This window comes from Borostomias antarcticus, assembly GCF_949987555.1.
Source record: "Borostomias antarcticus genome assembly, chromosome: 22".
Lineage (NCBI taxonomy): Eukaryota > Metazoa > Chordata > Actinopteri > Stomiiformes > Stomiidae > Borostomias > Borostomias antarcticus.
The window spans coordinates 7,404,522-7,428,440 of NC_140255.1; the positions used below are offsets into that span (position 1 = coordinate 7,404,522).

General features: G+C 49.7%; 1 protein-coding gene across 1 annotated transcript in view; it reads left to right on the top strand.

Annotated features, from left to right (window-relative positions):
• LOC311323716 (myosin phosphatase Rho interacting protein) overlaps nt 1-23,919 on the top strand; it is an 82,999-nt gene that overhangs the window by 50,321 nt on the left and 8,759 nt on the right. The window contains exons 8-20 of the mRNA XM_084456014.1: nt 587-887; nt 2,175-2,294; nt 6,357-6,413; nt 6,529-6,597; nt 6,937-7,026; nt 8,448-8,557; nt 8,742-8,780; nt 11,038-11,896; nt 12,449-12,565; nt 13,637-17,269; nt 17,315-17,461; nt 18,164-18,311; nt 18,833-18,938. Coding sequence (XP_084312140.1) covers nt 587-887; nt 2,175-2,294; nt 6,357-6,413; nt 6,529-6,597; nt 6,937-7,026; nt 8,448-8,557; nt 8,742-8,780; nt 11,038-11,896; nt 12,449-12,565; nt 13,637-17,269; nt 17,315-17,461; nt 18,164-18,311; nt 18,833-18,938 — 5,796 coding nt within the window. The remainder of the gene's footprint in view (nt 1-586; nt 888-2,174; nt 2,295-6,356; nt 6,414-6,528; nt 6,598-6,936; nt 7,027-8,447; nt 8,558-8,741; nt 8,781-11,037; nt 11,897-12,448; nt 12,566-13,636; nt 17,270-17,314; nt 17,462-18,163; nt 18,312-18,832; nt 18,939-23,919) is intronic.

Sequence of the window (23,919 nt, forward strand, 5' to 3'; positions counted from 1 at the left end):
TAAATTCCTGTTAATTCCCATGGAAAGTTTCCAACTTTTAATATTCCCGGAATTTTGCAACCTTATTCAAAACTATGGGTAATATTCTTCATCTTTTGTCACTGTAGAGCCGACTCTATGTGGGATTATTTTGAGTTAGAATGATGCTTGCCTGACGGGGAGAGATTTGCTCAAATGAAATTTGATCATTAGCTTTGGCGCAACGTAGCCTCCTTAGTCTCGCTCTGATCTTCAGTTCATGCCTCCTGATCCTGACGAGCTACAGGGATAAACCTCCTATCCTCTCTGCACTGAATTGTGTTTTGTATCTTATCAACAACATGACGTAACATTACCAGTTGAGATGTACGAATTATTGTTCGATGTGTTTGGGAAGTTTATATATGAGGAAGATTATCTTTGCAATTATGAACTGCCTTTGCCTCAAACACCATGAATGTAATTTTGTCATCTCATAAGGATTCTACTGTAAGTGTGTGTGTGTGTGTGTGTGTGTGTCTATGTGTGTGTGTGTGTGTGTGTGTGTGTGTGTGTGTGTGTGTGTGTGAGAGTGAGACCCTAACGTGTGTGTTCGTGGCGTTCCCAGGCGCTCACAGGTGATTGGCAGGTTTGAGTCAGTGGATGGGGAGGAGCAGATGGACACCAGCGCTGAGCCCGCCTCCAGCTCCCTGTCCAATCAGAGGGAGCCTGCCTCCAGCTCCCTGTCCAATCAGAGGGAGCCTGCCTCCAGCTCCCTGTCCAATCAGAGGGAGCCTGCCTCCAGCTCCCTGTCCAATCAGAGGGAGCCTGCCCCCAGCTCCTTGTCCAATCAGAGGGAGCCCGCCTCCAGCTCCCTCTCCAATCAGAGGCAGGGCCGCAGCGAGAAACGACACCTCTCCTACCAGCAGGTACGACTGTGTTATTACCATACAACACCATGTGTACCTGTATGACTGTTATTACCATACAACACCATGTGTACCTGTATGACTGTTATTACCATACAACACCATGTGTACCTGTATGACTGTTATTACCATACAACACCATGTGTACCTGTATGACTGTTATTACCATACAACACCATGTGTACCGGTGGAAATTGTTCCCCCCATCCAAGCTGTCCTCCTCCAGGAGCAGCAGGCAACCATCGTTCATGGCACCCAGGGACCAAGTCCAAGTGCTCAGTCCAAGTGCTCAGTCCAAGTGCTCAGTCCAGGTCATGGTCAGGGACCAGACTGAAGAGCATCGTTGTTCTGCATGTCATGCTGGATTCTTGTGGGGTTGGCATGCACACGGAGAGGACATGCAAGCGATCCTGGAGTTTAGTGTCGTGCTCAAGGACACTTCGGCACAATGCCGGGAGCTGTGATTGAACCGGGGACCTTGTGATCCACAGCCGGCCGCTCTACAGTACCTACTGAGCTACAGGCTGCTCTACAGTACCTCTACAGTACCTCTACAGTACCTACTGAGCTACAGTACCTCTACAGTACCTCTACAGTACCTCTACAGTACCTACTGAGCTACAGGCTGCTCTACAGTACCTCTACAGTACCTCTACAGTACCTACTGAGCTACAGGCTGCTCTACAGTACCTCTACAGTACCTACTGAGCTACAGGCCGCTCTACAGTACCTCTACAGTACCTACTGAGCTACAGGCCGCTCTACAGTACCTCTACAGTACCTACTGAGCTACGGGCTGCTCTACAGTACCTCTACAGTACCTACTGAGCTACAGGCCGCTCTACAGTACCTCTACAGTACCTACTGAGCTACAGTACCTCTACAGTACCTCTACAGTACCTACTGAGCTACAGGCTGCTCTACAGTACCTCTACAGTACCTACTGAGCTACAGGCTGCTCTACAGTACCTCTACAGTACCTACTGAGCTACAGTACCTCTACAGTACCTACTGAGCTACAGGCTGCTCTACAGTACCTCTACAGTACCTACTGAGCTACGGGCCGCCCAGATTTCTTTTTCTTTATTTTTTCTTTTTAAAACTTGTTTTTAATTTTTAAAATAGACTAGGGTAATGTCATACGCTGATGGAGACGACATAGGACAGGGTGCAGGACAGGACAGTGCAAAGACATGACCGCGCAAAAACAAAATACAAGTGTGTGTGTGTGTGTACAGTACACTATGTTAAGTCTCATTTGTCTGTGTGTGTGACGTGCCTTTTCAGGAGACGACATCATTGGATGCTGGGAGTCGGCGCTCAGCTCCTGACGTGTCGAGCTCCTCCCTCTCGAACCTCCGACGAGCCAAGTCACTGGACCGCAGAGAGACCGAGTCTTCCATGACGGTCAGCACTGCCTCCTGTACACTAAACACTAGGGGCACAGTCATGCTTGTTTTTAAGTTCAGAATATTTGGATTAAATACTTTAATTCTCTGTTTAGGCCTTCTTAAAATCACCATGAGCTGTTTTCCCTACACGGAAGACAGAGTTGTGGAAATCATGGAAAAACTCCAAAGGGGCAAACATTAGACGTGTTTTTGCCCTTTGATGTTTTTCTGCGAACCCGCTTCACGTCGTGCCCAACAACACCCCCTAGCTGTGACAATACTCAAGATATATAGTAGCCTATATACAACAGGGTTAGGGTTAGGGCTAGATATATAGTAGCCTATATACATCAGGGTTAGGGTTAGGGCTAGATATATAGTAGCCTATATACAACAGGGTTAGGGTTAGATATATAGTAGCCTATATACATCAGGGTTAGGGTTAGGGTTAGATATATAGTAGCCTATATACAACAGGGTTAGGGTTAGATATATAGTAGCCTATATACATCAGGGTTAGGGTTAGGGTTAGATATATAGTAGCCTATATACAACAGGGTTAGGGTTAGATATATAGTAGCCTATATACATCAGGGTTAGGGTTAGGGTTAGATATATAGTAGCCTATATACATCAGGGTTAGGGTTAGGGTTAGATATATAGTAGCCTATATACAACAGGGTTAGGGTTAGGGTTTGATATATAGTAGCCTATATACTGTACCACAGTACTACTGTATACACAATGGCCCTCATTTACTAAGCGATCGTACGACAGAAAACTGGGCGCACAATCATTTCCACGCCAAGTTCGGCATTTATCAATTTGGACGTGAGCGGACACTGCGATCAAATCTCACGTCAAGTCTCAGACCGTGGAGCAAGTTTCAGACTGATCCTGGCTGGCTTCTGAGCGCAGCCACATAGGCCTGTTCATCACTTTAAAATAAGTAGCCTACCCTATGGCAAATTATGATATTTTGTTAAGGCCTCGTCACACATCCCTAAAATGGTATTTTCCAATTGTTTTCAATTGACCAGGTTTTCGGTCAGTGAATAATTTCGCTTTCATTTTTAGATAGTCGTATACTTCTTAGACTATAGCCTACAACTGTCCGAAGAGAGAGGAGCTAGCCTCTAAACCTAACCTACCGGACTCAATCACGCAAATCAGAGAATACTGAAATTATATAATCTGACTGGCATCTAAGACTCTACGTAGTCAGCAGTCAAAAAATTCAGACTATGGCAAAATATTACATATTCTAAAGGCCTCGACAATATGGCATATATCGTTACATAAATAGGTATTTCCAAAGTGTTTGCCATCAAAGCCTTTTGTTGCCTAAAATCAAGTTCACTTACATTTTGAGATAGCCTACTTGTTAGGCTAGGCTACTGGTGACGGTCTGCAGCATCATTCTGGCTGTGCGGTTCTGCACAATATTGCGCAGGACAACAGAGTTCCTGTTCAGGTCCCCGGGCAGCCAGACGAGCCCATGCCCAGAGAGCCGTGCCCAGCGCAGCCCCAGCTGGGGACTATCCCAAGGAGACAGGACCTCATCAGTCGCTTTTAAATGTAGGCTATTACTCATGTTTGGCTGCAAGCTATTCCATTCAAGAAAGTCAGACAATGCACAACATTCAAAGAGCCCATTTTATTTCACAGATTTCAGGGTTTCGTTAATCTCGTTCAAGCCCTCTCTCGGGGTTTCATTATGAGCGCTGTAACACGCTTCTTGGTGGCGAGTTTCAAATCGGACCATTTTTTCGTCACCTTCATGTAAAACGATTGGGACATGAGCAATCATGATACTATATTATATAGGCCATAGCCTACTGTCATGTAAAGATGTAGGATAAATTTAAAATTCAAACTTCTGTTCGATTGGCCACAGAAACGCTGTTCACCGCAGCAGTGATTTCTCTCCATACCACATTTTTCCTGCTTCCTTTGATGCCACTTTTGAGGCTACCAAATAGCACCAGCTGGTTAGACGGCACTTGAGAGGTTAAAACCTCTATTTCAGCCTCAGCGAAGTGTCTCTTTTTGGTTGTATTCGGCTTGTCCATGTTATGAACTCTAGGGGCGAGGCCTCTGAACCCAGAATATATAGGGGCGTGATATTCTAATTACGATAGATTCCAGCCGCCACATTCATCAACGCCCGATCATTCGTACGATGGGATTGGTGGCATACGATTGTTTGATAGATCACACCTGGACGCAGTCCTACCATCATGTGTGTGATGGAATGTGTGATAGAATGTGCGCCAGTCTGATAAATGAGGGCCAATGTCTCTGTGGATGGAAGTGTAAGGGGTATTGTGGACAGAAGTGTAAGGGGTATTGTGGACAGAAGTGTAAGGGGTATTGTGGACAGAAGTGTAAGGGGTTTTGTGGACAGAAGTGTAAGGGGTATTGTGGATGGAAGTGTAAGGGGTATTGTGGACAGAAGTGTAAGGGGTATTGTGGACAGAAGTGTAAGGGGTATTGTGGACAGAAGTGTAAGGGGTTTTGTGGACAGAAGTGTAAGGGGTATTGTGGACAGAAGTGTAAGGGGTATTGTGGACAGAAGTGTAAGGGGTATTGTGGATGGAAGTGTAAGGGGTATTGTGGACAGAAGTGTAAGGGGTATTGTGGACAGAAGTGTAAGGGGTATTGTGGATGGAAGTGTAAGGGGTATTGTGGACAGAAGTGTAAGGGGTATTGTGGACAGAAGTGTAAGGGGTATTGTGGATGGAAGTGTAAGGGGTATTGGGGATGGAAGTGTAAGGGGTATTGTAAACATATTTCAGATGTAGTATTGAGCACAAGTAAAGACTGTAACTGAAAACGCCTCAGAGGTGAGCCATGACCTCTTATTGAGAAGCTATTTAAATATTACCTTATGTAAATGTGACCCTTTCAATGGATTTTTTGGTCACTAGGGCAACGGCTTGGTCCAAGTAAACCTCTGGTGGGTCAGCTGATATGGCAAAAAACAAACAATCTGTGATAACGTTCAAACCCTAGCAAAAGCTTTTTCAGGATGTTTTGCATGATTGACACCCATCCCGTCGTCCTTGTGCCAGGCAGACTGAGCCCAGGTCAGTGGGCTTGGAGGGAGGGAGGGAGGGAGGGAGGGGGGGGGTTCTTCCTTCCTGTCAGCGCGTGGTTCGTCTGGATGAGCTGCAGCTGCCAGAATAGCCCCCACCGCCCGGCACGCCCCCTCCCCTAAGATCCCTAGGTATAAATAGCTGCCGTTGAGGGTGTTAAAGTTGCAGGTCTGTGTACTCAGCTATCCCACAGAAAGAGAGCCAGTGTTCGTGGAGGTGTGCTGTGCTGTGCGTGCGTGTGTGTGTGTCAGAGTGTGTGTGATGAGTCTGTGCCAGACCGCACCATACCTGACGAAAGTCAGCAGGAATAAGGTAACCGTTGCAGCGAGCCGTTTCCAGCGCTGGGTTTCTAGAAGAAGGATGTTGAGAGTTTGACTGAATAGTCTAAACACAGGCTTGGTTTGAATGGCTGAGTTTGGCAGTTGGTTTTTTTTTCCGCAGGGGGAGTCTAGCTCTGAGGTGTCATTCAGTCTCTTTGGCTGTGAATGTGTGTTTTCTTCCCTGTGTGAGGAAATGCAAATTGCGTTGTTGTACTGCTGTAGACATTTGTACTGATGATGCTGCAACATTGAAAACACATTTATTGTGGTTTGGTTGTTTTGAAAGTCTAAACACATCGCAGAGTTAACTGTCTAAAACAATTTGTCACATTTTTCCCACACATCATGACTACATTCATTTCTATCCCATTTGCAGAAAGGCACAGCTCGGACGTTGTATTTCAGGTTTTAACAACATGCCATGCTTTTCTGTGGGGACCATCTCGCTCCCATGACAGAATTGGACCATTTGGCAGTGGGCTGTGAGCTAAGCTGGTGGTGTTGACCTGTTGACACGGTGTTTGTGTGCGTTTAGAGTGACACTTTCCTGGTGCCCGAAGCTGTAAACTATTTGGCTAGCTATGTCATTATAAGAAGGTCGCTCGTAGTTGTACCTGTTTTGTAAGTGACTGACCCTGGTTGTGATCTTTATCCCCCTAGCCCGATCTGCTGAACTTCAAAAAGGGATGGATGACCAAGCTGTACGACGACGGCATGGTACTGCAGCATGTTTAATGAATGCTGAATGACCCTACTTATCATCAGCTGATGAAGGCACTGTTACTGATGCATTCTGGGAGGTTTGAACTGACTCCATCTTGTGTTTGTCCAGTGGAGGAAACGCTGGTTTGTTCTGACAGATCAGAGTCTGCGCTACTACAGGGACTCCATCGCTGAGGAGGTACCAGCGCTCATACAGGCTGCATCAAACATGCACGCTTTTATCAATTTGTCTATGAAGTGATAACAGAATAATATTGTGATAACAAATTATAGAATATATTAGAATACAAAGTTTGAAGCCATATGTAACCAGTACAGGTACATTGGATTGCTGATTTTGTGCATGATCAAGTTTGAACTATGAAGTGATACATTTAGTTTTATTTTGTCAAAGTAGTGTCAGTGTAGTCATAAGAACTTTTCAATTTACAACTGATGTTTTTTTTAAAGAATTTATGGTGAGGTTTGAGCTGTGAAGCCAGTGATGTAATTTCAGTGTGGCTCTGATCCATCCCAGGCTGCCGATCTGGACGGAGAGATCGACCTGTCCACTTGTTATGATGTCACAGAGTTCCCAGTCCAGCGGAACTATGGCTTCCAGATCCTGGTGAGTGTCTATTGCGCGTCCCCTCGCGTCCCCAGCGCCCCCAGAGGCCACGAGGAACGCTGCAGGTAACAGAGGTGTTCAGCTGTGACCTACAGCTCTAAAAACAGCCCTAGACAACATGATGCATCGCTCACGGTGTCGGGTTTGGCCATTTCTCCTCCTGAAACAATTCTTTGTCCCCATCATTGAGGGATGTCACTTGACCTGTCATTGCCTTGGAGGGAGTGACATCATGGAGTCTAAATCGGCCACAGACATTACCCCACGCCCCCCTTCAAACCAAAAAGCCTCTCGTGGTTCACATCCCAAACAACATGTTGACCTAATCTCCTTCGCTGGCATCCTCAAATTCTGACCTGAAGTGACGCTGCCTGTGCCAGATCAATAAAGCCCACGTGTTTTGGAAAAAGCCATTCTGGGGAGAGAGCTTTAAGGATTTTCACTGTAATCCTCAGTGTCAAGGAGAATATATGTTTTGATGACCAGGCTTACAGGATCAAGGTTAGGATGCTTGTACTATCTCACTGACAGGCCAGACATGTCACCCCTTGACAGCTGGCCAAGAATGAACTTGATCTACGCCACACAACTCCTCACAACTTTCACGTAAATCAAACATGGTTGACAATGGGAGATATATTGCAGAACTTTGGATATGCACCTACAGTACAGTACTCCCCTGAGTTCGAACCGGGAGTGCTGGGTTTAGACATCAACGTCAAACCCAGGATGGATGAGCGCTAATTTCACAGAGGTACCCCAAAACCTAAAACCACAACATGCAGAGATACTTCAAAGAACGGTTATTTTCCCAGAATGCTGGTGGTGTTTACGTTGGCTCTGAGCTGGGGGACTTCTCTCCACAACATTATTTTCTACGCGGGACTGAGTTGGAAATAGAGACGGGGGGAAGCACATCGTCCTCTTTGGCTCAGAACAACATGTGTTTAGTGACAAGAAATTAATAATAACGCCAGTATTTATAACATCCCAGGCAGACTGGATGGAGGCCAGAGAAACCCCAGTTATGTTTGTCAGAAGAAGGAAGCGTCTTAGCAGAAGCGCTGGACAAGGTTACAGGATGATGGAAACACAATGTTTGTCCACAAGTACTCAGATTGAGATGACTGACTGAGCAGGCATAGTGGGGGATGAGGCGGGATTTGGATTGAGGGCTTGGAATGAGAGTTCAGTTAAGTGATGTTTGTGGATTGCTGCCATAACCTACCTTATAGACCGTAGCCATCGTCCATTCCAAGTGTTGCCAGTGACCTGTTTCCTGATCCAGCCTAACCATCGTTGTTTACCCTGTTGTTTACCGTTTACCCGATGTACAGTATGTTGCATCACGGCTGTCGGCTAACGTCACGCCCTCCACCCCTGCCCTCTCCCTCTCCTCCCCCCGCCCCCCCCCCCCCCAGAGCAAGGAGGGGACGTGCACTCTGTCGGCCATGACCTCTGGGATCCGCCGGAACTGGATCCAGGCCATCATGAAGAACGTGCGGCCGACCATCCCCCCCGACGTCACCCGGTAGGACGAGCGCACGCCGGAGGAGATGCCTCTCATCACCCGGCAGACATAACTACCGTTTCTAAACTAGTTTGATCCCGCTAATCACTCTCTCCTCCTCCTCTCTTCCTCCTCCTCTCTTCCTCCTCCTCCTCTCCTCCCTCCCTCCTTCCCTCCCTCTCCGATATTTCCATCCTGCTTCCAGGAAAAACGTCTCTCTGAAACTGTCAGTTCTGAAGCCCAGGTTGGAGTGCCTAGTGTGTGTCCCCCCCCCCACCCCCCCCGTGTGTGATGTCATGGTTCAGTAATGCCTGCTGTGCGTGCTCCTCGTCCTGCTCTGAGTCATGTGATTGTTGAGTAACGTCTGCCAGCTGTGCCAGCCTGTGCCCCTCGCCTCGTGAGACCATGCTGATCTCGCGTTCCCTTTCTCTACACGGATCAGTCTGGACAGGCTCAGCAGAGATCCGTCTGTGCTCCGGTCAAAATTTACTCACAGTTCAACCAGTGTCCTTTGAGGAACTAGTGGCAGCTACAGGCGTGGTTTAGGTGTGACGACAGCCTACTGTATGACGATAGCCGGCAGTACTGTGGATGGTGATAGACAGATGAGGTTCATCCAATCAACCGCCAGGTATTTTTTGAAAGCGCCTGCCCTTTTCCAAACATATTCCAAGGACGACTTTCCAGATGGTTCTGTGTAACAAACCATCTGGCGCATCAGGTTAGCTCTGCCTTCGCCCCACCCACCCCTCCATCAGTCAGTCCAGTGACACTTGTCCTGTCTTGTTCAACACAGGAAAATACATGAATAGTACTCAATACTCAGTTTTGTAATCAGTTTAAGATCATGTCAAAATACTCCAGTTACACTCCAGAGACTGTGAATATGTGAATCCTGAGACCGTGTCGCTAGGGTTCTAGATTCCAAATGTGTGGCAGCAACAGATGTATTCATAACTTTGTTTTTGGGATACGTAACACCTGCGAATGTTTCCACTTTACATCTACAGCTATATATTGTACTCTCAACAGACCATCAACTGCAACTCTGTTGATATGCTACAGTACAACGGGTTCAGGTTGGGGTCAGGGTTGGTTCAGAGGGTGGTTAGTAGAATGTTCATTGATAGTTGAGGTGTCTGCACACCGCCCAAACCAATGCCAACCAACACCAGCGTTGGATTGATGTGCCATGTTTGTTGGTGACAGTTGGCGTCGGTTGGATTTTGCAGCTGAATTTAAAATTCCCAACATTCTAACAACAACTGCTAACTTTAGAATGTTGGGTGTGGGGAGTTGAGCATCTACAGACTGTCTTTAAGTAAAGTAAAATTTATAAATTGCGATCCAGGGCCTCATCAGACGCCTCTGGCAGCAGCAGACCTACCGTTTTGCGAGGCGTTTGCCAGAAGCGAGACGCATCGCCAAGCTGTCTGACTCCAAGCCAGAGGGGAATGTGGGATATTTTTGGCGTTCCTGCGTAGACACCTCGCGGACACCTCTTCCTTATTCTGGGGTTGCTTGCGCCCCTCTCTCTCATGCCTAACCACCCCTCTCTCCTCCCCCCTCCTCCACCAGATGATAGAAATAGACTATTCCGTCAGCCCAGGTTTTTTCAGCGTGTAGCTCTCAACAGTGGAAGTGAATGCCTAGCACTTTGTGGATGACTGGGCAGGCATTCCACCGGCCTACTGTAGCCTAGTACAAACTAGAGGCCACTACAGTGGCCCCGGTCAGGAACCGCCACCAGGGCCACCAGGCTCAGATTACAGCTGGAGTTTACAAAAGAGAAAGACCAAAGCGGGCCGCAAACCTGATATGTCAGTCGCTGCAGTTTCCCTGAATCTCTGTGTTTTACTTCTGTTGTACAGTGTGTAGGCCCTTTCACTAGGCACTGTACTTAGCCTGAGGCTAGCAATAGAAGTATGTGTTTGCTCCGAACCATAGAAGCATTTGTTAGACCTCAACTAAGCACTGGAAAAGTCTGCGCTAACCCTGTTCCGGAAGCATGGCCAGCTAGCCCACTTTAAAATCATGCAGGTGTAAACAGTAGCTAAAAGCTCTCTTAGCCTGGGGCTAAGCATACAGTATAGTGTAAAATGTCCTTGTCTGGATCAATTCCTCTCATTGTCAAGTGTGCTTTGAACTTCCAACCTGAGGGTCTCTGTCTCTTTGATACAAACGATGCTTCAGTGTGGTCGCTTCAAACTGTGATGTTCTGTAGTGTGAACACTGTTGAGTTTTCATGGAATAGTTGTTTCCATATAAAACTCACTGAGTGCTGTATAACTCCCACTGTGTCTCTCCCCTCTGTGTATCTATCTATCTATCTATCTATCTATCTATCTATCTATCTATCTATCTATCTATCTATCTATCTATCTATCTATCTATCTATCTATCTATCTATCTATCTATCTATCTATCTATCTATCTATCTATCTATCTATCTATTTATCTGTCTCTCTCTCTCTCTCTCTCCCCCCTCTCTCTCCCACTAGCTCTATTCCTGAGGAGAAGGCGAGAGTGCGGGTGGTTCTGGGTCCGTGTCCCCAGCCCTCCCCGGGCCCCGGCTCCGAGGCTCCCAGGGTGGAGGTTCACACCCAGAGGCTCGGGGACAGCACCCCGGTCACCACCGCCGCCGTACCCACGTCTGAGCCACGCAAGAGCCGGGGGAGGGAGCGCCGGAGGGAGGGCCGCTCTAAGACCTACGACTGGTCCGAGTTCCGCCCGGGACCGGCGGCAGCCGGCGAGCCGAAGGGGGAGCGCGTGGAAACGACAGTCGACCTCAGCTCCGCCTCCTCCTCGTCCACCGCCGCCTCGTCTAGCTCCTCCTCCTCCACCACCTCCTCCCTGGCCTCCTCCCCCGTCTCCACCACCTCCTCCCCCCACACCTCCTCTTCCGTCTCCGCCCCTCCTCCTGCACCGCCACCCCGGGTCTCCGCCTCCGCCGCGGGAGAGGAGGAGGAGCAGGCGGAGCTGGAGCGAACGCGCCTGCGCGACGAGAGGAGGCGCCGCCTCCAGCGGTCCCCCCCGACCCTCGCCCGCGCGCCCAGGACGGTCACCGTCACCATGACGTCCACACTGAGCACAACGGCGGGCGGGGAGCCGAGGGCCCAGGAGGAGGAGTCGTCCCGGGAACCCGCGGGGATGGAGGTCGACCACCCGGCGCCGGACCCCAGAGGAGGGGGGAGGGGCGGCAGGCCCCCGGACGTTCAGGTGGAGATCGAGCAGCGGTGGCACCAGGTGGAAACCACGCCGCTCCGGGAGGAGAAGCAGGTGCCCATCGCCACCACCTCCGACCCCGCCGGCATGGACAGACCGCCCCAGCAGGACCTCACTGCCCTGCTGGACAAAGAGGTAGGCCTTCCGTAACGCGGCTGTGTAGCTCAGGAGGTAGAGCAGGTCGTCCAATGATCGTAGGGTCGGCGTTTCGAATCCAGGCTCCTCCTGATGACATGTCGTAGTGTTCTTAGGCAAGACACTGAACCCCAAATTGCTCCCAATGAGCAGGCTGCACATACAACACATGCAAGACAAGTGAAACTAGAAAGTTAAAAAACGATATACAATGGTTCGTATCATAGACTTCAATACATAAGACGGAAGAATTTAAATTTTAAAAGTGCGTTGGGGGACATTCCAAGAGTCAGGGGCATTGTAAGAACAGGAAGATTTGTCAAGATCAGAGCATGCTTGGGGGACCCTGAAGTAGCAGCCAATCATTCCATCTAGTCATGTAGGCTCTATGACTCCACATTGACATTGTTATATAAGAAGGTAGATACACGCCTATAAATGTTTTTTTCATATAGTGGTCTGAAGTGATTGTTACTGTCGTCTTAACGCGTTTGTGTCCGTGCTGGCCGTCTGTGTGCGATGGTGTCCGTACCCGTTGGTGTGCTGACATAGCTGGGTCAGACGCAGAAGGAGCTGGCCAAGCTGCAGAAACAGAACAGCCTCCTCCAGGAGCAGCTGCAGGACGCCAGGGGGAGGGAGCAGCATGCCCGGGACGGCTACGTACTGCAGGTACCGCTAACCGCTACCGCTGCCACACGACAGCCGGGAGAACATCAGGTGGCTTCACGTATGAAGAGGCAGCCAAGATTGTCTCCTATGTAGCGAGAAATATGTATAAATAACTCCCTTTAAGTGTTTTGTGATGTATGAATGGGGATGGAGCATCTTTACATTGTGTAGTAAAGGGAATGTTCACACTATTGTAATGAAATCTACTAGTGTGTGTGTGTGTGTGTGTGTGTGTGTGTGTGTGTGTGTGTGTGTGTGTGTGTGTGTGTGTGTGTGTGTATGTGTGTGTGTGTGTGTGTGTGTGGTAGATAGGATTGTGTGTGCGTGGCTACTATAACTTCTAACACTAACAGGTGTGGGGTCTTAAGTCTTTTTAAAAAGGACATGCATGGTTGTGGTGTTCTCAGCATGACTATCTTCACTAACTGTTTTAAGCGGAGGTTCACATCTCCTGGGGGAATGATTGGTTTGGATTGATATGCTGAAGGTAAGAGCTCTCTGTATAGAAGCCTTGCGCTGTGCTTTTCCTCTCATACCCCGTCTTCTCGTAGCCTGGTTTGTGCATGACTTTGAGCCGTTGGGAGTGTGCATGCGTTTCAGTAATTTCCCTCTTCGCCATTCTCAGATCTCACATGTTTTTACATCACATTCACACAAGACGCTATTCAACAGTACATATCTCACCCTTTCCTTTTGAAGTCGTTGATGGCACACATCGAAGGCTTCACCATCTGTTCACTTCAGACCTTTTTTGTTTTATTCATCACTTTATTTTGTATTCACCCGTATTGTTTTTCCTTTGTATTGTTTTCTTTGCATTTATTTCATTTAGTTATTTTTTTTCACCTTCCATGTCACCCTTGAAAAAAGCACAGTGGAAGGCTTGGCAAAAAACTTTAAAAAAAAGAAAAAGATATCAAACGATATCAACTCCATTTTGACATGGGAATAAAGTCCCTGGGTTTTCCCTCCGATTGTCGGTTGCCCCAGAGATGTGGCCCTCCGTGTCTGTTGGAAGATGATGTCACTAATCAAAACATGTCTCATCGATCTTTTCGACCTTTTTTAAAGAGCGCCGCCCCAGGCCCCTCCTCCACTTCGCCTCACAGGGCACCATGGCAGCGCCTGCATGAGCTCAACCGAGACCTGCAGAGCGAGCTGGAGGCCCAGAAGCGCAAGCAGGAGCTGGCGCAGCAGCAGGTCCAGATGCTGAGGCGGAGCTACGCCGAAGCCCAGGATGCTGTTGACCGCCACGAAGCGGACATCCAGTCCCTCCAGGCCAAACTGAGCTCCGCCATGGCCGAGATCCTGGCCAGCGAGCAGGCCGTGGCCCGCATGCGGGCCGAGCTCAAGATGGAGCAGGAGCGCTCCCGGGAGCAGGAGGAGGTCTGGGGACACAGTGAGGCCACGCTCAGGGCCCAGCTGAGGGACAGTGAGCACCGGCTCCGCCAGGTGGAGGCCAGCCTCCTGGAGAGGAGCCAGGCGTTGCGGCACCTGGAGCGCCAGCAGGCCCTCCAGAGGGACCACCTCAGGGAGGTACAGAGGCTCCAGGAGAGGCTGCAGGAGGTGACCACCCGCATGGCCACCATGGAAGAGGGCCAGGCCCTGAGGGAGGAGCGTTTGCGCCAGGAGCAGCGGGCCCTGCAGGAGGGCCAGGAGAGGGAGAGGCAGATCCTGACCCGGAGGCTGGCGGAGGCCGAGGCCGGGTGCGGCGAGGCGGAGGAGAGGCTGCGGGAAGCAGAGCATCAGGTGGAGGTTCTGCTGAGGGGGGGAGGGCGTGCCTCCGGGGGGGCCACGGAGGAGGTGCTGCAGCTCCAGGAGGAGCTGTCCCAGCAGGCGGACGCGGCGGAGGCCCTGAGGGAGAGTGTGTGCCGGCTGGAGGACGAGAAGGCCCGGCTCACCTGCCGCTGCCAGGAGCTGCTCAACCAGGTCTCTGAAGCCGACCGCGAGGTCACCAAGCTCCAGGGCCAGCTGGAAACCGAGGAGGCAGAGTACTATACCCTGGAGCACTCCTACAAGAGGGCATCCGAGGAGTTCCAGAAGATCGGCCGCGTGCTCCGGGAGAAGGAGGAGGAGATTCGGCAGACAAAGGAGATGTATGAGAGGCTGGCGGAGCGCAAGGAGGAGCACCTGAATGAGGCCCTCGTCAAAATGGCCGCCTTGGGCAGCAGCTTGGAGGAGACAGAGCAGAGGCTGCAGGCTCGGGAGAAGCTCCTCCGTCAGATGGGTCAGAGTGAGTCCTGCGGCGCCGAAAGGGACCTGCGGGCCAAGCTTGTGATAGCGGAGGACCGCATCGTGGAGCTGGAGCGGCACCTCAGCGCCCTGCGGCTGGGCTATGCCGACCTGCGGACGGACCGGCAGAGGGGGCAGGGGGAGTCTCTCCACTCTGAGGGAACGGCCGCCTCCGCCGACACCTCTTTGCCGACAAACACGGAACCTTCACAGGCCTTTGAAACGGGGTCCAGTGTGAAGAGCTCTGCAGACGGCGAGGAGTCTCAAGCTAAAAGGCCAAGGATACGGTTCTCCAGCATTCAGTGCCAAAAATACGTCCAGTCGGGGAGTCTGGACACTAGTCAGGCGGACAGCACCTCCTCAGATACAAGCCAAGAAAATAGCCAAGGGACCTGCCAAGATCTCCCACCGTCCGAGGAGGCCAGCTCCAGCATATTCCAGTATTGTAGTGACCCGGAGAAATTCATCTCTATCATACAGGCCCTAGAGACCAAGCTGCTGACCACCGAGGAGAAGCTGAGAGACCTCACCCAGAAGCTGGAGCGACGGCAGGGAGACCAGCCGGACCACCTGCCAGGAGAACAAGACCGTGATCCTGAGCTCCCGGAACCCCGGCAAGACAAGGTGTCCAGCGGTTCCCTTCCCATTCTGGGATTAGGGCGTCAGATCAGTGCCGCTAACGGTGAGTACGCCAAGGCCCTAGCTTGTGTAGAAACCAGCAGGGAGAAAGCGAGGGCGGTCCTCGCCAGTCGTCATAGCCAGGGAGGCGCAGACTCGCAGCTCCGTGCCCTGTCAGAGATAGAGAACGAGTTGGTCGACGCAACGTTGTATATTAAAAGGGGGGAAAAGACTTTGGGAGAGCATCTGTCTGAGGTCGCGTACAGCCACACCCAGGAAACGCGTAGCGGCCAGGACTTAGAAGAGGAAAGGATACGACTCTTTGCCAAAACCCTGTCCTTTGAGGCGATCGTTTTGAACAAGATGGCTTTATTGATACAGAATCCAAAGTCCGACGTGTTGCAAGGTCTGAGCGAGATACGCCAAGAGACTGAAACTATCAGAAGAAGTGATGGGGATTGCTTAGCAGTTGTTTATGCAGATGTCTTGACCAGAAAGCTGATGCTGGAAAGTGTGTTCTGGACAGAGGTGGAGAAAATGGAATCGCATTGTGGAGTGGCCCAGGGAGACGGGGTCAAAGCAACAGGGGACTGCCTTTCGGTCGATGCTAGTCCTACTGTAATCTTTAACACTTGCATCAAAGCTGAACTAGTACACTCTATTCAGAGTCTTAAGCATTTCTACGAGGAGAAGTTCAAAGTGCTCAAAAGGGAATTAAACCAAGCCCACACTAACTTGCAGCAAAGGGAATTGGCGTTGAAAGAGATTTTCAAAGCCTTTAAAAAGCCAGATTTGGAAAAGGTAATTCAAGAAGTTGGCATAGGGTTAGATTTCAGTCAAGAGCAGGTTTTAGAATCTGAACTTACTCCTCATATGGAACAAATTGAAATGGAAGAGGCCAAAGGATTGGCTGAGGAACTAGTGGGTAGACACTTAGCTGGAGGGCCGCCATCTTGTAGTGTCGACTCTATCGAGTCTCTGCAAGTCGGGCAAGAGACTCTTGTCAGTGAACTGAGGAGACAGGCAGCTATCCTCCACGGATTCTCCCAAGAGATTGAGAGTGGAGGCGGAAGCCATTGCGGCCTAGCCGATATTATACGAGCCCACACAACGTACCAAACCTCTCACAACATGGCAAGCAGCTCCCTATGCATGCGTGATGCCCTGATCCAGGCCCAGGTGGCCTATGTAGCCTGCAGGCTCCAAGCTGACCACCAGCGGGACTTGGGCCTGTGCCAGCAAGCAGGCAGGAACATGGACACCTTGGTCCAGGAGCATGCCCGCAATGTGAGCGCCATCCGGGAGCGCTACGAGGCCTTCTTGCAGGACGAGCGCCAGGGCTTTGCGCGCACTCTGGCCGGCCTCCAGGAGGAGAACCGGAGCCTGCGGGGGGAGGCGACCCAGCGCGAGGAGCAGCTCTCTCAGCAGCAGGAACAACTGGGCCTCCTGGAGGAGCGCCTCCGGAGGGAGACGGAGGAGCTGCGGTGCAGGCATCAGCTGGAGCTGACCCGGGCGGAACAGGGCCTGGCCGCCACCGAGATGGCCCTGATGGAGACCACCGCCGACAGCCAGCGCAAGCTGGAGGTCCTGCTGGCGGACGTGGAGGTCGTGGAGGAACGCCACGAGGGCCAGGTGAGGGAGCTAGAGGAGCAGTACCAGGGTAAGATCCGAGAGCTGCAGCAGCTCCACGACCAGGAGGTCCAGAGGCTGCACGCCTACTACGCCAAGACAGTCCGGCACATCCAAGAAAGAGGCGAGGATTTGACCCGAGACCAGACAACACAAGGAGGCTCTCAGCCGGGAGAGGCCGCCACGGCCACCGCTGCCGAGGAGGCATGGCCAATGGAGGAGGAGGTGGAGGGGAGGACTGAGGAGGAGGAGGGCTGGGCCCGGAGCGAGCTGGACTCTGTGGTCGTCTTGAAAGACCGCATCCAGGAGCTGGAGACCCAGATGAACACCATGAGGGACGAACTGGAGAGCAGACACCTGGAGGGAGACGTGGCCAGCCTGAGAGAGAAATACCAGAGAGACTTTGAGAGTCTTAAGGTTTTTGCACTTTCATTTATTATTTGCTGTAAATCCTAGATGATTAAGCTAAGCTTAGTTAAGTAGAGCGATGGTGAATATTTGGCTGCCATGGTCATTGAAATCAATCAGCCATCTCAATCATTCCAGTGATTTGCCGGAAGGCAAAATTGGGGGTGGGGGACTAATAATATTTTGAAAATATATACAAATATTTGGGGGAATCAAAATGGGATGGCCACTGAAGAATGACCACTGAAGCTCTGTAATGATCCATTCTCTTGCTAGTGAACAGAAAAATACACCTCGCCAGTGCACTCTATCATATCCACTCCCAAATCAGACAGAATACACAATCAACATTGGTCTTATAACCCGCCAACGTAGCATATCGTGCATCTCAGTTGTCTCGTTATGGGCTCTCGTTTGTGCCTAAATGTAACAGACTTCTTACTAACCTAACGTAGCCTGGCTTCTGATCACAACGCTTGCATGGTTTCCTGCATTAAAATTTATCTTAACTAATCAATAGCGCACCGGCAGCAGCTGACGCCTAGTTAAGAGCTGCGCCAAAACGCTATGAAAAAATCCACGATCATAAGTTAGATCACTGAATAAATCACGTATATATTATAACATGTTTTTGTACAAAATTATCAGTTTGGTTGTCCGACCTATTGGGCTTGTAACCAAAGACAACACTTTAACACACCCCTCCCCCAGGCCACGTGTGAGCGCGGCTTCGTGGCCATGGAGGATACGCATCACAAGGTGGTGGAGGACCTGCAGAGGCAGCACCAGAGGGAGGTCTCCAAGCTGCTGGAGGAGAGGGAGAGGCTCCTGGCTGAAGAGACCGCCGCCACCATCTCTGGTAAAGCAAACGTCTGAGGAGACCAGTACGGTAGCATCATCTCCTCTCAGATGAATCTCTGACTGGCTGCAATAGTTGTTCCTCGTCTGGGTTTGGTTCCTTCAAAGACCACACAGTGTTCATCAGCCCATATTATATAAATAGTTATTTTCTATTTATATAAATCATCCATACTCAGCGTAGGAGGTGCTGGTCTAAGCAAGGTTAAGGCATAAACAAAAAGAGAGCACCTTCCTAATGCGGGAAGTGACCGCAGACTCCTCAGCAGAAAATAAACAAATAAAAAGCGATGGACAAACCTGATGCTTCATACCTTTATTCGCACAATGCGCTTGGCTCAGACAAGGCTTCTTCAGGTGCATCTGCTGAGGAGTGTGCGCTCCCGATCCGCATTAGGAAGGGGTTCTCTTTTTTGTTAAATCATTATTTTCATTTGACAAGTGACGACAATACAAACCGTGCGGTAGTGCTCTCTGTACTGTATTTGTAATTCAGGCTTTAATTGTCTGTTTTGCGCTCAGCTATTGAAGCTATGAAGAACGCACACAGAGAGGAGCTGGAGAAGAACCAGCGGTCCCAGCTCAGTGGCCTCAACTCCGACATCGACGAGCTGCGCCTGCAATACGAGTATGTCCACTCTGTTAATGCTACTTATTACAATATGAGTATGTCCACTCTGTTAATGCTACTTATTACAATACGAGTATGTCCATTCTGTTAATGCTACTTATTACAATACGAGTATGTCCACTCTGTTAATGCTACTTATTACAATACGAGTATGTCCACTCTGTTAATGCTACTTATTACAATACGAGTATGTTCGCTCTGTTAATGCTACTTATTACAATACGAGTATGTCCTCTCTGTTAATGCTACTTATTACAATACGAGTATGTCTACTCTGTTAATGCTACTTATTACAATATGAGTATGTCCTCGCTTTTATCCAAAGCGACTAACAGTAATTGCATTTAACGTAGGAAAAGCCAATGTACTTCTACTTGCCAGAACTCACAAGTGCATCTCCTTTCTAAAGCACTGACTAAGAGCATAATCTAGTGCTTAAGGCAAAGTGCAAGAATAGCAATGTAAAATACAATAGGTTCTTAAGAGGGTGGATCGTTGTAGTACTTCTTGAAGAGATGAGTTTTGAGCCTGCAACGAAAGATGGGCAGCGACTCTGCTGTCCTGATGTCAGTGGGCAGTTCGTTACACCACTGCGGGGCCAGGACAGAGAAGAGCCGTGACCGTGTCGATCGACCGCAGGGGCCTAGGGAGTGACGGGGCAGCCAGTCGCTCTGAGGTAGCAGAGCGCAGTGGTCGGGAGGGGGTGTAGGGTTTGACCATGGCTTGAGGTAGGAGGGGGCAGTTCCTTTCATTGCCCTGTAGGCTAGTGCCAGTAGGCTAGTGTTATTTTTAAACTGGATGCGAGCTGTTAGTGTAGGGAACGGAGAAGGGAAGTTGTGTGGGAGAACTTGGGGTGGTTGAACACCAGGCGAGCAGCAGCTTTCTGGACAAGTTCCAGGGGTTTAATGGCTGACGCCGGGGCCCCAGCCAGGAGGGAGTTGCAGTAGTCCAGGCGGGAGATGACCAGGGCCTGGATGAGCACCTGCGCCGTTTCATCAGTGAGGAAAGGGCGAATCCTCCTGATGTTGTAGAGCATGAATCTGCAGGAGCGTGTGACGGATGTGATATGTGCGGAGAACGACAGTTGGTCATCCAGGGTCACACCCAGGTTCCTCACAATCTGAGTCGGCGTCACCACTGTGTTTTAATGGTGATTAAAATGGTGGTCCCGGTGTGGGCAGCCCTTCCCCAGGAGGAGCAGCAGCTCAGTCTTGTCCAGATTGAGCTTGAGGTGATGTCGTCATCCATTCCGAGATGTCAGCCAAGCACCCAGTTATGCGCTATCGCTCACATGCTCCACTTGTGTGTCAGAAGGGGGAAATGACAGGACCAGTTGGGTGTCATTGGCATAGCAGTGATAGGAGAAGCCATGTGAGCGAATGACAGGGCCCATAGATGTAGTGTAGAGTGAAAAAAGGAGAGGACCCAGGACAGACCCTTGTGGAACCCCCATAGTCAGACTACGCGGTTCCGACATTGACCCTCTCCATGTCACCTGGTAGGAGCGGCCTGTCAGGTAGGATGCAAACAGGGAGTGTGCAGAGCCAGAGACGCCTTTCTCCTCGAGGGTGGAGAGGAGGATCTGGTGGTCTACCGTATCAAATGCTGCTGACAGGTCTAGTAGTATCAGGACAGAAGAGAGAGAGTTCGCTCTCGCGGCATGGAGTGACTCCGTCACTGCAAGGAGGGCGGTCTCTGTCGGGTGGCCAGCCTTGAACCCGGACTGGTGGGTCTAGGAGGTCGTTCTGGTGGAGGTACGAAGACAGTTGGTTAAAGACAACACGTTCAAGTGTTTTAGATAGAAAGGATAGAAGGGAAACCGGTCTGTAGTTTTTGACATCAGAGGGGTCGAGAGATGGTTTCTTTAGGAGGGGGTGACTCTGGCAGTCTTGAAAGCGGAGAGAAAGCATCCTGATACAAGAGATGCGTTGATGAGGTGGGTTAGGAAGGGAAGGAGTTTGGGTGCAACAGACTGAAGGAGAGTTGAGGGAACAGGGTCTACCGCCCCACCACGAGTACGTGGTGGGACGTGTAGCACCCGATAATGTAATAATTAACTGATAATGTAATAATGCCTGATAATGTAATAAAAGTTTGACTTAACTCAATCGAAAATGTAATAAAACCTGATAATGTAATAAAATTTCCTGACTGATAATGTAATACCATTTTTCTGATAATGTAATACCTTATTACATTATTGGTCAAGTTATTACATTATCAGGTGGGTCTTTTTTTCCAAAACTGGTAACGTAATACTTGACTGATAATGTAATAATCTAAAAAAGCGAATGAATACTGCTGTTAGGGTACTTTGTGGTATACTTTGGCGTACTTTGTGGTACTTGTGGTATACATATATGTGTCTTATGATACTTTGCAGTATACTTTTGGGTGCTTTGAGGTATTTTTGTGATATACTTTGGGGTACTCTGTGGTATACTTTGCAGTACTTTGTGGTATACTTTGGGGTACACAGCAAGACTTTGCAGTACTCTGCAGTATACTTTGGGGTACTTTGAGGTACTTTGATATTTTGCGGTAGTTTGCAGTAAACGTTGGGGTACTTTGCGGTACTTTGCGGAATACTTTGAGATACTTTGTGGTGTGCTTTGGAGTACTTTGCGGTCCTTAGTGGTATACTTTGGGGAACTTTGTGGTACTCTGCAGTACTTTGCAGTATACTTTGTCTATTTTGCATTATACTTTGGGGTACTTTGTAGTACTTTGTGGTATACATTGAGGTACTTACCCATACTTTGCAGTAATGTGTGGTAATTTGTGGTACTTTGTCGTATATGGAGGTACTTTGCAGTATGCTTTGGGGTACTTTGCGGTACTTTGTGGTATACTTTGGGGTATACTTTGCTGTATACTTTGGGGTACTTTGCTGTATACTTCAGGGTACTTTGTGGTATTTTGCAGTATTTTGCAGTACTTTGCATTATACTTTGGAGTACTTTGCAGTACTTTGTGGTATACTTTGGAGTACTTTGAGGTACTTTGTGGTATACTTTGGAGTACTTTGAGATACTTAGTGATTAGTAGGGCCCTTCAAAAAGTGGTTCAGTATTTTATCTTAGCCTATATAGTAGGAGACAGGATTTAATTTAAGACATAGTTTTAACTATATGAATTGAAAGCAAAATGTATGAGGCAAATTATGTGAGGCTGCTGTTCATAAACTATAGTTAAGAGCTGCTATCCATTGACTATATTTCAGATTGCAATACCATAACTCCCCCGATACTCATCTCCAAACTCAGCAACTGTCTCAACACTGGAGACAGTCAACCTCTCACCCTCAACACTGGAGAAAGTCACCCTCTCACCATCAAAACTGGGCTGTTTCATATCCTCTGTACAAACACGACTGCATAGTTACATACAATTCCAGCTCATTTATCAATTCACTGATGACAGCTGCGGTAGGCCTGATCTCCAACACTCTCTACAGTGACTTGTCCTGCATGGTGTTGCTTCCATAGCATATTGGTAGTGTTGATGTTCTCAGTCAGACGCCCTCTGAATCATGCATATACGGGGATGTTTGTTGTCCATGTCTGGTCCTTGGTGATCTGTACATCAACATACTGTACTTGTAAATACACTGTCTCCACAGGGGTCTCACTGCTGTTCAGGCAATTGGCCGCTCCTGCTTCCTGCTAGTCCACTAGAATCACTTTCATCTTTCTGCTTCCTGCTGTAGTCCACTAGCATCTCCATTATCTTACTGACGTTCAGGTGGAGGTTGTTGCCCTGACAACATTTAGTTTGGCACTCCACCCCCTCCAAGAAGGCCTTCTCATTATTGTTGGAGATCAGGCCTACCGCAGCTGTGTCATCAGTGAATTGATAATTGAGCTAGAATTGTAGGTACAGTAACTATACAGTCGTGTTTGTACAGAGGATATGAAACAGCCCAGTGTTGAGGGTGAGAGGGTGACTTTCTCCAGTGTTTAGGGTGAGAGAAGATGAGGTGTGGCTGCCCACTCTCACCACCTGAGGTCTGCCCGTCAGGAAGTCCAGGATCCACCTGTGCAGGAAGGTTTTAATCTCCAATCTCCATCCTGCATTTGGAGATGAGTATGGGGGAGTTGTGTGGGCATTACTGTGCAGGGTTGTGTGATGTGTAGTGCAGTAGATCTGTGGTAGTAGTGCTTGTAGTTAGTGCATGCTGCATGCCGCTTCTGCTTGCCACTCTGCTTTCATCTACCGCGGCCAGCTAGCCCTCCTTATGGAGGGTGAAAAGAGGAGCTGAGTGCGTAAGTCTTCTGCCAGTACAAAGCCACTCCACCGCCAAGACTCCTACAGTGCCTCCCCGCGGCCACACATGGTAAATGTGTAACTCGCGGTCCCAGGCTAAACTGTAGGGGATCTCGGTGTGTGGACACGCACTGGCTCCTGCCAACCACTGTCCCAGCTATGGGCAAATAGCATGGGCAGATGTGGCTCACAGCCATAGTAGGCAACCCATCTAGGAGAAGGTCACTCCGAACAAAAACCACAGGTGCTGCTTGTGCCTGGCTCCGCACCGTATACCATCTGGAGGTGTGGAGCAAGGGCGGATGAGGGTTTTAAGCCCAAAACGGCCAGAGTAGGGCTGTGAGGAGTTGCGCCCCACAGTCCTTAACCAGCAAAAAGCCCTGATGGAAGAACACTGAAGAGATACCCAGCCCGGAGGAAGCCCGGGGCCCCCGTCTGGAGCCAGGCCTGGACGGAGGGCCCGTCTGCGAGCGCCTGGTGGCTGGGCTTTTCATGGAGCCCGGCCGGGCCCAGCCCGAAAGAGCAACGTGGAAACATCTCCGTCTCATCCGTCCTGTGGACCCACCACCCGTGGGAGGAACTGTCGGGGTCAGGTGGGCTGCCAACTAGGTGGCAGTGAAGGCGGAGGGCACTGATGGACCGGACCCAGGTGGCAAAGGCTGGCTCTGGGGACATGGAACGTGACCTCACTGGGGGGGAAGGAGCCGGAGCT